General features: G+C 49.3%; 1 protein-coding gene across 3 annotated transcripts in view; it reads left to right on the forward strand.

The window, feature by feature from the left end:
- Positions 1 to 3184, forward strand: part of sipa1 (signal-induced proliferation-associated 1) — a 159035-nt gene extending 155851 nt beyond the window's left edge. For all 3 annotated transcript variants that reach the window (XR_011343174.1, XM_069893994.1, XM_069893995.1), the window contains exon 17: positions 3050 to 3184. Coding sequence is in view for 2 of the 3 variants with exons in the window: in XM_069893994.1 (XP_069750095.1) it covers positions 3050 to 3061 (12 nt within the window). In the remaining variant the exon portion in view is untranslated. The remainder of the gene's footprint in view (positions 1 to 3049) is intronic.
- The last annotated feature ends 8978 nt before the right edge of the window (positions 3185 to 12162 follow it).

A 12162-nucleotide genomic window follows, 5' to 3' on the forward strand; every position in this document is an offset into this window, starting at 1 on the left:
AAACTTGGCAGGTCAAACAGCAAAGATAAAGATGATGAAGGGCTCAAGCCTGAAACATCAGTTTATCTTTGCTCAGATGCCAGACCATTAGATGCCAGGATGTTAAAGAACCAGGGAAATGGAGCCAAGATACAAGATCAACCACAATAGTGGTAGAAGCAGGTTTGATGGCCTGCTTCTGCTACAACATCTTAGGGATATGGGCATCGCGGCCTGGCACGGAGGGGCGCAAGACAAGGACGGAGGGTCACACAATCACGGACATCAGTCTTCCCTCCATTTAATTACCATTTTTTTTACGAGCCGGTGCTTCACCTATCCTCTCACCCAGGGCAGTGCCCGCTTCTCCGGTTAATGGATTGGCCGGCGACCGGGCTTCGAACCCGCCACCACCCGTAAAAGGGGTTTGTACATTCTTCTCTGCGGGTTTCCTCTGGGTGCTTCCCACCATACAAAAACGCATGGGGAATGCAGGTTAAGTGGGGTGATTGCGCAGCACAGGCTCGTGGGCCGGAAGGTTCTGTTACCCTGCCACATATATGCATGTCTGAATCTAACCAACCATCAGGAAGGAGGTTCGGGGGCCTGAAGACGCACACTTAACGTTACACAAATAGCTTCTTCCCCTCCGTCATCAGATTTCTGAACAAACAATGAACCTACAGACACTACCGCACTTGACCTCTTTTTGCACTAAAACCCCTAGTATCTGGCACCTATTGGGAATTGGTAGATGTTGGATAAGTGAATTTTCCGGTTGCCTGATTGTTACTCTTCCAAAGCCTAACTGAAACACCTACATTTAGAATCAAGAGTTTAAAAGACCAAAAATACTACACTGACACTAAACAAATATATAAAATTTAAAGCATTTTACTTTGATCTCAGGCACATTCTTGGAAAACATTTAACTCAGTGGTTCTCCATCTATTTCTTTCCGCTCACATCCCACCTGCCGTCAGTGCTCTGTGATTAGTAAGAAGTTGCTTAAGGTGGGAAGGGAAGATTGAAAATCACTGCTCCAGACCCGATTGTTACTGAAATATTTGATCTGAGAAAAATTGTCAATTGGCCCATATCCTTTGGAAGCTCTGAAATGGTGCACATAATGAGTCAATGAGGGACAATTAAAACAGTGGTTTTCAAACTTTTTCTTCCTGCCCACATCCCACCTTAAGCAACCCCTTACTAATCACAGAGCACCTATGGCATGGGGATTACTTAAAGTGGGGTATGAGTAGAAAGAAAAAGGTTGAGAACCGCCGATTTAACCCATTGCATTTGCAGGCTCCTCCCCTTCCACGGAGCCAAACAATAATGTTATAGATAATTAACCCCTCCCCCAAGTTCACTGATAAAGTCTCTGACCAGGTCAACTCTTACTAAGCAGGGATAAGGAGTTTAAGAGAGGCACCCCAACGTCACACAACTTTATTCAAACTGGCCAAATATTTGCACCCATCTTCACCAAAGGGCTTCAGAGAACATTTACCATTTTAAACTTGCGTATTTTTTTTTTTTACCAATTTTATACTTATTTATTTTTAATTTTTAAATTTATTTTCCTTGTTTTTTTTGTGCCGGTTGGTTGAATTCCAGATCCAAGGGGTTTCAGTGTATTTAGGTAATTGTGCTGATGCACCTATTCCTGACAATAAATCTGATTCTTATATTCTCTAATGTAGATGATGTTGTCTTGCACATCTTCTCACGATACTTGTGCAAAATGGAGTCACAACGGCCAACATTGCCACGTACAGTTAAGGTTTGGACATGAACAAGGGTGCGAGGTTTCACTGTTCCGTGGATCCTGAGGCTGGCCACGTGTTGTATTCTGATGGTGTGACTGCCATGTGGTGCACAAAGGTCAGGAAGGAACCAGTTGGGAGGAAATGAGCAACCAAACGTGTGAGGGTGTGGCTCGTTGTGGGGGGGGGGGAGTTCCTGAGAGAGAACCGACCCGAGTCTTGACGGGGACAAGACAAAGGAGGTGATCGTGGACTTCAGGAGGACCTCCCTCCAGTGCACATCAATAACTCAGTGGGGAGGGGTGGGTGGGGAGAGAGAGTGGAGAACATAGAGTTCTTGGGCGTCCACTAGTGACCTATTTTGGACATAACATCTCCTCACTAGTCAGAGAGGCCAAACAGCGACTGCACTTCCTGAGAAGACTGAGGCGGGCAAGGCTACTGGCCATTGTCATGTAAACCTTCTACAGCTCTATCAAGAGCATCCTGGCCAGCTGCATCACAGTGTGGGTACAGTCGCTGCAGTGAAATGGATCGGAGGTCAATCCACAGAACCATAATTGTGGCAGAGAGGATCACTGGAGTCTCCCTCCTCCTGATCAATGCAATGTACCAGGATCATTGTTTGAAAATCATTCGGGACCCCAACCATCCCAAACATTGCTACTCCCATCAGGGAAGAGATAGAGGAAAATCAGAGCCAGCACCACCAGGCTGAGGAACAGCTTCTTCCCACGGGCAGTGAGAACGCTGAATGACCAAAGAAACTGCTCACACTAACCATCTGAGACTCTCATATTCTTGATTGGTATTGATAAAATACTTGTCCTGCATGTGTATTGTTTGTCTGTATGTGGGTTATGTCTGGTTTTGTGTCTGCGTGTTTTGCACTGAGGACTGGAGAATGGTGTTTTGTTGGGTTGTACTTGTACAATCAGATGACAATAAACTTGAACTTGTACTGTCTAAATGAGACGAAGGTTTGTGGAATTGAGTACGAGTGCCTCAAGGGAGAAGATGGTATGAGGAGCGAGAGGACAAAGGATATGCGAGTTAGTACCCCGGACCAAGAGAGTACTCTGGTGGGTAATGGGCAGTTGCTGTTTAGACATATTGCATGGTAACAGGCTATTTTGGCCACAAAGTCTGTGCTGTCCCAGTTTACTGGGGGGGGGGGGGGGGAAACCCAGACAGACAACAGGAGGAATGCACAAACTCCTTCCAGACAACGCGGGATTCAAACCCCGATTGCTGGAGCTGACTGGCCAAGAAATACTTTTCATCTTTTTTTTGTATTGCAGGAAGATGGTTAACCACGGCTTCGTTTACCCTGGGATCACTGCTGCCTTGCGCACTGTGAAGATTAACCATGATCTCACTCAATAACTGGATGATCTCCGGAACATACCTGTGCAATAAATACTTTCTGAATTACTGCTCAAGCACTTCCAGTTTCTGTTCCCGTCAGGGGTGAGGGGTGAGGGCACACTTTAGAAATAAAGTGATTATTCTCTGGAGCAGGGCTTCCCAAACTTTTTCTTTCCACTCACATCCCACCTTAAGCAATCTTTATGCCATAGTTGCCCTATGATTCATAAGGGATTGCTTAAGGTGGGATGTGCATGGGGAAAAAAAGGTTGCCCTAGACCCAATTGTTTCTGAAATATTTTGCTTGAGAAAAATTGTCATTAGCCCATTCCCTTTCGACTTCAACAGGGATTTTATCTGAAGGCTGCCCCTGTCAATTGGAGTCAGGTGACTCAGGCAGTTGGATTTGAAAAGCTCGAATCAGCAGGGAAGCTGATTGAGTGAATCCAGGGAAGTTGTGACACAAAGTGGTATTAAAGCACTTGAACTCAGCAGTCTAGGGGGATTGTACTATTGACTGGAGTTCCACACAGTACATGCAGCAGTGAGTACAATTTACAACTAATTCGGGTTTTTTTTCTACACAGTTCTGAAACCGTGCGCATAACAAGTCAATGAGGGACAATTAAACAGTGGTTCTCGAGCATTTTTTTTCACTCACGTCCTTAAGTAATCCCTATGCCATCGGTGCTCTGTATTGCTAAATGTGGGTGGAAGAAACCTCCTTTGAAGAAGACCGCAGAGCCCATCTCACTTTCAAAAGACAAAGGAGGAAAAACCCCACACCCAACCAACCAATTTTCCCCTGCAACCGTGTCTGCCTGTCCCACATCGGACTTGTCAGCCACAAACGAGCCTGCAGATGACGTGGACATTACCCCTCCATAAATCTTCGTCCGCGAAGCCAAGCCAAAGAAACCTAAGGTGGTACGAGAAGAGCTCAGGCCCGAAACGTCAGAGATATTTCTCCTGTGGATGCCGAGAGGCCCCAGCTGGCTTCCTCCAGCATTTCCTGTGTGTGGTTTTTAAAAAAAATCAAAATGAAAGTCACAGCATCTGCAGGCTCCCATGTTCCACTCAGATTTATCAAGAAACACGGATTTCCTCAGAGAGCGGTTTCTCGCTTTGCACACAAGGTGGCAGCAATGCCCAGTGCCAGTGAAATATTTTCACTCACTTCAAGATCAGAGACTGTGCACAAGTAAGGAAGGTTTGCACTTGCATCGCCTTGAAGCATTTGACAGCCAGCGTAAACACTGCCGCGAATTCTAATAGGGAGAACCCACAAACCGCAAGGGAGCAATGACACGAAGTCCGCAGGAAAAACACAGGAGCGCTGGAGAAACTCAGCGGGTCTCACGGCATTCATAGGAGGTCGAGATAATATACTGGGCGCAAGGAATGAGCACAAAGCAGGCAGGGAAGGGCCCAGGCTAATAGGGTGGGGAGATGGAAGAGTGGGCAGGGGGAGGAGTACAGGCCGTCAGACAAAAAGGTGTCAGCGGGATATGGATGGGGCACAGGAGAGAGGGAAGGTGAGAATTAACTAGGGTTGGGGGGGGGTTATTTTAGGGTCTGAGGAAGCAGAACTGGGGGAAAGGTGAGAGAAAAGGGAACAGGGAGACGTAGCAGAGTTTCTATTCTCTTTTCTGACTCCTTTCCCCCAGGTCTGCTTTCTCAGAGCCAAAATAACCCCCTCCCCCAGTAAATTCTCACATTTCCTCCCTCGTGTCCCATCCATATCCCATTAGCATTTTTTATCTGTCAGTCTGCCCTCCTCCCTGGCCCGTCCCCTCCTTCCCTCCTCCCCGGCCCGTCCTTCCCTCCTCCCCTGCCCATCCTTCCCTCCTCCCCTGCCCATCCTTCCTCCTCCCCTGCCCATCCTTCCCTCCTCCCCTGCCCATCCTTCCTCCTCCCCTGCCCATCCTTCCCTCCTCCCCTGCCCATCCTTCCCTCCTCCCCTGCCCATCCTTCCCTCCTCCCCTGCCCATCCTTCCCTCCTCCCCTGCCCATCCTTCCCTCCTCCCCTGCCCATCCTTCCCTCCTCCCCTGCCCATCCTTCCCTCCTCCCCTGCCCATCCTTCCCTCCTCCCCTGCCCATCCTTCCCTCCTCCCCTGCCCATCCTTCCCTCCTCCCCTGCCCATCCTTCCCTCCTCCCCTGCCCATCCTTCCCTCCTCCCTGCCCATCCTTCCTCCTCCCCTGCCCATCCTTCCCTCCTCCCCTGCCCATCCTTCCCTCCTTCCCTGCCCCTCCTTCCCTCCTCCCCTGCCCCTCCTTCCCTTCCCTCCTCCCCTGCCCCTCCTTCCCTTCCCTCCTCCCCTGCCCCCTCCTTCCCTTCCCTCCTCCCCTGCCCCTCCTTCCCTTCCCTCCTCCCCTGCCCCTCCTTCCCTCCTCCCCTGCCCCTCCTTCCCTTCCTCCTCCCCTGCCCATCTTCCCTCCTCCCCTGCCCATCCTTGCCTCCTCCCCTGCCCATCCTTGCCTCCTCCCCTGCCCATCCTTGCCTCCTCCCCTGCCCATCCTTGCCTCCTCCCCTGCCCATCCTTGCCTCCTCCCCTGCCCATCCTTGCCTCCTCCCCTGCCCATCCTTGCCTCCTCCCCTGCCCATCCTTGCCTCCTCCCCTGCCCATCCTTGCCTCCTCCCCTGCCCATCCTTGCCTCCTCCCCTGCCCATCCTTCCCTGCCCATCCTTCCCTCCTCCCCTGCCCATCCTTCCTCTCCCCTGCCCATCCTTCCCTCCTCCCCTGCCCATCCTTCCCTCCTCCCCCTGCCCATCCCCTCCTCCTCCTGCCCATCCCCTCCTCCCCCTGCCCATCCCCTCCTCCCCCTGCCCATCCCCCCTCCTCCCCCTGCCCATCCCCTCCTCCCCCTGCCATCCCCTCCTCCCCCTGCCTATCCCCTCTCCCCCCTGCCCATCCCCTCCTCCCCCCTGCCCATCCCCTCCTCCCCCCCCCTGCCCATCCCCTCCTCCCCCTGCCCAGTCTTCCCTACTGCTCCAGCATCCCATTCAAAGGAGAGGTGCCTCATGGCGCTCTTCAGATCCCCATAGAGGTGGGCCAAGTGGGTACCGAGCGCCACCTGTCTCTAATAAGCGACAGAACAATGGCCACCTTCCCTACCCATAATACCCCACGCAGCTGAAAGTGCTCTATGGTTCTCAGAACATTTCCAGCTGCGTGGGGGGGATCACGGGTAGGGAAGACGGCCATTGCTCTGCCACATTTTGAGCCAAAGGCCAAAGTGGCCTGGTGTGGCTATCCATTCAGATCGATGGGCGGAGACTGTGTGCCGGAGGACTGTGCTTGCGGAGATGATCCCTCTCGGAGAGGGTTTGATTATGCGGCTCGGAGACCGTCTCCGCCCACTCAGAGTAGGCAATCATGCGCTTTGGATGAGTTTCTCCACCTTTACAGCCCGACCTTTGGCCTTCTACCTCCCATGGACGCTGTGAGACCGCTGAGTGCCTCCGCATTTCCGTGTAGGAATGTTTCACAATTATGTGAGGTTCAGTGATGAAATGCCCCCCTCTCTGGGATGCCACAGGTAACTCAGCAACTGAGCTGAGAGGGGAAGCAAAGTTGAATTCCTGGGCATCGTTACCTTGGAGGACCTTTCCTAGACCCAACATCATGTTGCTTGAGGAATTGGATTCAAGAGCAGAGTGGCCACGCTGCAGCTGTACAGGTCCTGGTGAGGTCACACCTGGAGTATGGTGTGCAGTTCTGGTCTCCATACTCGAGGAAGGATAGACTGGCCTTTGAAGCCGTCTAGAGGAGGTTCCTGGAAATGAGAGGATGGACCTACGAGGAGAGATTAAATTGCCTGGGATTAGACTCACTCGAATCAGAAAAATGAGAGATCTTCTAGAAATTAGTAAAATTAGGAAAGGGATGGATAAGACAGAGGCAGAAAAGTTGTTTTCACTGGGAGGTGAGACCAGAACTAGGGAACACTCAGGGGAGGAGATTTAAGTCGGAGATGAGGAAAACTTTATTTCCCCAGAGAGTCGTGAATCTGTGGAATCCCCTACCCAGTTGAGGTGACTTCATTCAACATATTTAAGGTTCAGTTAGATCGATTTTACATAACAAAGGAATTAAGGGAGATGGGAAAAGGGAGGTGGGTGGAGTCAATGATCAGCTCAGCCGTGATCTCATTGAACAGTGGAGCAGGTCGACAGGCTGATGGCTGACTCCTGCTCCTAGTTTCGTATGTAGAAAGCATGTCACCACCACTACCTCCTCAGGAGTACGACATTGGGAAACCTCTACAGATGTGTAAAGTGCTCTGATCGGCTACATCACAGCCTGGTGTGGGGGCACCAATATTCCTTGAGTGTAAAGCCCTGCAAAAGGTAGTGGACACAACCCAGAACATCATAGGCAAATCCTCCCCCCCATCGAGAACATCATGGTGGGGTGGGGGGGGGGGGGGGGGGGCAGAACATTGCCAAAGAGGAGCAGCAGCAGTTATCCAGGATCTGCACCCCTCAGTGCACGCTGCCATCAGGAAAGAGGTCACACCCCACACAAGACCCACACCCCCCCAGGTTCAGGAACAGTTGCTACCCCTCCACCATCAGACTCCTCAAACACACTCAATCAGGGACTCATTTAAGGACTCTGACTTAGCACATTATTTATTAAAACATACTTTTTTCTGTGTTTGCACAGTCAATTTATTTACATTTCTTTCTTTTCTTTACAATGCTCCTTTTTGTGAACGTACCTTTTCTTGAGTGTAGTTTTTAACACGACCAATAAGTAGAAAGTCTGCCCCACAGGGAAAAAGAATCTCAAAGATTAAATGTGATTTTATGCATGTACCCTGACAATAAATCTGAACTTGAACTTGAGATTTAACAAGAACCCAAGGGGGTACCTTCTTTTGACAAGAGCAGTGTTCTCCACCTTTTTTCCTCTCCACTCACCTATCCCTATGCCATGGGTGCTCTGTGGTTAGTGGGTGGGAAGAAAAAGTTTGAAAACCCCTGTTTAAACCGTTCCGTCATGGACTCATTATGTGCACCGTTTCAGAGCTCCCAAAGGAAATGGCCAACTACAAATTTTCTCAAGCCAAATATTTCAGTGCCAATCAGGTCTAGAGCAATGATTCTCAACCTTCCCTTCCCACTCACATCCCTGACTAATCACAGAGCCCCGATGGCGTAGGGGTTTCTTAAAGTGAGTGGAAAGAAAAAAGGTTGAGAACCACTGGCGTAGAGGATGTTGACTGTATGGAACGGGCTAGCAGGTGGTGGGGTGGGCACTATTGCGATATTTAAGAAAAAAATTGAACGTATACTTGAATAGGATGGGTTAATAACATTTATTCTTTAATGTGTATAGTGAAATACCCCTTTTCTTTGGAATATTTTATTTAAATTTCTAAATGTGTATCAATACCAAATTCAGAAAATATCCACCATACATCTTGCCCACCTGAATCCCTTCCCTCTCAAATAATAAGCCCAAAGTCCTGAAAAACAAGGAGAAAGAAAAGATAAAAAGTATGAAAAGTATAAAAGAAACACACCTGGTAACTAAAATTTCAGTACATAAATAAACCTTTGCCTTTACTAAGCATATACTGATCCCAAGATGGTGAGAAGGTTCTTTGAGGTTCAGGGATACCTTTCATGAACTAATATCTACCATATGGGCACCAGATTTTAAAAAAAGTATCATATTTATTTTTAAATTATATGCACTATACATTTCAGCACGCCATCTATCCATTCCCAAATCCGTTATCTGGAATTCAAGCAGCCTCAAGCAACTGGCAAAGTAATTGTGAAAATATAGGTTAAAAGGTATGAAAAAAAAAATCAGTCCGTTCACCAATCATGCAACACGCGATCTCAAGCAACCGGCCAGGGATTTTACTGTACATGTGTCTGACTTACGAGTATTTGGACTGCTTTTGCACCGTTGCTTGGGGGAACATATTTCGTTGAACTTTTGCACCATCTGTAAATTTGTGGAGGATGTGGGCCGCGTGAAAAGGGGCGATGAGACAGCATCTGGGGTGGGGGCGGTGGAATGCTTGGTTGAACGGTGCCCCAACACAGTCTCTCGCTCAATGTCACAAAAACAAAGGGAAGGTTGAGGGAATTAACGGAGTGGTGTGTGACAGAGTATATAGAGGTGTTTGGGAGATATATTAAGGAAGGTCTGTTAGAGCAGGTCACACACAAACACTTTAAAACGCAGGATTTCTGCAAGAGACTCATGATGGACTGTCCTTTGCAAAAGAGCAACAAATGTAACAACGGGCAGTAGCAAGCTTTGTCTGGAAAACAGAATTACTGTCTGGAAGGTCATGTGATTCTTTGCAGGGAGAGAGCAGAGAAAAAGAGGCTTTGCTCTCAGAGTTGGAGGGGATGAGAGAGGGAGAGACACAGACATTGGTTCCAGAGGGACAAGCTGGCAAGCTTTGGAAGACGGCCTGGTCAAAGGAGAGGACTGGCTATCCGGTGTTTCCTTTGGAATAAGTGAAACAAAGGAACTCTGTGGTGACCTGAAACAATAAAAAATCTCTTCAAGACCAAAAGAACCCTTCTGAGTGGTAACTATTTGCCTGTTAAGCACCAAAGCCTTGTGAACTTTATCAAGGTTAAATTCTGTGCACAGTACAAGAATTGCCTGGGACTGTGAGATTGGACTGTGAACAAAGAACTTTGTTGAACTTACACACACATTACACACACCTGTGCTTAGAATTTGAGGGGGGCGGGGTTAAGTGAGTCAATAGAGATAAGTTAAAGTTTGATTTTATTTTTCATGTTCAAAGACAATTAAAAAGCAACTTTGTTAAGTTACCCTTTTTGTGGTGCATATCTATTGCTGCTGGGTTTTGGGGTCCTCTGGACTCATAACAGGGTACTATCCTAGATATCACAGTCACTGCAAAACAACTCTCCTCCTCCCCCCCCCCCCCCCCCCCCCACAATCCCCCATTGCTTTGAAGTAGAGGACGAGCTAGTTCCTGCACGCCTCCTGCCAAGTATTAGAGTTTATAATTCTGACCCAGGCTGTGGAAGCAAGGTTTGACACGTATTCAAATTTAATGACATTTTGCATCTTTTTTTTAAAACGTGCTTCCCAGATTTAGGCCAAAAGGGCAGCCCGGTGGGTGTAGTGCAACGCCGTTCCAGCGTCGGACCCGAGCGGGGTTCGAATCCCGCGCTGCCTGTGAAGAGCTTGTGTCTGCGTGGGTTCACCGCCCCCCCCCCCAAAGGATTTCGGTTTCCCCACCCTTCGAAACCTACGGAGATGGATGGGGGGGGGGTGTGTCGGTTTAATGGCGGCTCTTGAGGAAACAGCCCTGGGGAAGACCCGGAGAAACGAACAAACTCCTCGCAGGTTCGAACCCTGGTCCCGATCGCCGGCACTGTGTCCTAACCTGGGGTTTTCCAAACGTACCCACATCCCACCATAAGTCACAGAGCCCCGATGACAAAGAGGAATGACTTAAAAGTGGGATGCGAGCGGGAAGAAAAAGGATTCACTGCTTTAGAGCGCGCACCTCCTGTCCGTGGCCAGGAACTGGCTGGTGGAGAGAATGATGTTAAACTGTCTGTGTCCCCCCCCCCCCCCCCCAAACTCACCACCCGGACACATGGCAAAGATTCCCCGCTAACCTTAACCCTCCCCATCAGTCCTCTGCCCCCTTTCATTTCCAGGAACTGTCAGGGTTGAGGTGCGAAGCTTTTCATAGCCTCCCCTTTCCCTCCCATCACCGCCACCCCCCCCCCCCCACCCCTCATGTACCACCTCCAATTTGCCCTGAGCTATGCCGAGATCTAGCAGCTGTATGTTAATGAGAACAGGCAGGGACGCTTCAAGCACAGACCTCTCTCACACAATGTTTTACATCGAGTTCTCCGTCCCCCCTCAGTTTCACATGATTATGTGTTTAAATGCACTTCCCGTCACGTTGTCATCATTTCCCTCCTCTCTCCCATCCACCGACTTCCTTCAATGCTCTGGCATTTTGATTCCAGATTCCTCTATCGTCCTGTAATGATACACGAAGCCACCTTCTGCCGACCGTCTCGTTGGGGGGCCAGGGCCATTTCATTTTTAATTTGGCCGTGCAGGGCCCTTCCGCACCGCCCAATTGACCGGCAACATCCCCCCACCCCCCCCCCCCGGTTCGTTTCGAACAGTGAGAGGAAACCAGGGAAAACCCATGCGGAGGAGGGGGGGGGGGGTCCGATCGCGGGCGCTGTCAAGGTGTTGCACGCCAGCAGGGCTCATTCTATTCAGTCTGTTGCCTCGATTAATAGAATATTTGTTTAAAAACCAAAAAACAGATTTTATTCGCAGTAAATTTTTCACGAACAGAAAACCATTTAAATTCTCTTCCCATCCTCAGTTTCATATAAACGCCCACGTAACAATTAAAGCACAGAAACAGGCCAACTTGGCCCTTCTAGTCCACGCTGAACACTTTCTCCCACCGACACTCAACTCGTGACCCTTCATTCCTTTCCCGTCCAATTTCTCCTTCAAGGCTAATATCGAGCCTGCCTCAGCCACTTCGTCCAGAGGCTCCTTCCACACACCCGCCCCTCTCTGAGTAAAAGAAGTTCCTCCCCCCACATGTTTCCTCTACACTTTTGCCCCCTCATTCTCAGCTCGTGTCCTTTCATTTGTACCCCCCCCCCTTCTGAAAGGAAAAAGCCTAATAAAACCTCCATCAAATTCCCTCAACCTTCTATGCTCCAAAGACTCATTTAACCTTCTAACTTAGACCCTTTAACCCCAGCAACTCTGTGCAATGAGCAGCATCCCCACCCCTGTGGCACCTTGTTGTTACTCTCCCCCCCACTCGGGTATTTCCTTTCAGAATCAGAATTTATTGCAGTAAAACACGAAAATTAAAACTGCCTGTCTTAAGACTTTTAAATGCCTCTGTTGTACCAGCTTCCAAACACCAGCCCTGGCAATGTATTCCAGGCACTCGCCACTCTCTGTAAAGAAAAATCTTACCATATAACCATACCCCAACATCAGTCTTCCCTGAACTTTCCTCCCCTCGTA

This window comes from Narcine bancroftii, chromosome 8 (genome assembly GCF_036971445.1).
Source record: "Narcine bancroftii isolate sNarBan1 chromosome 8, sNarBan1.hap1, whole genome shotgun sequence".
In the NCBI taxonomy this organism is placed as follows: domain Eukaryota; kingdom Metazoa; phylum Chordata; class Chondrichthyes; order Torpediniformes; family Narcinidae; genus Narcine; species Narcine bancroftii.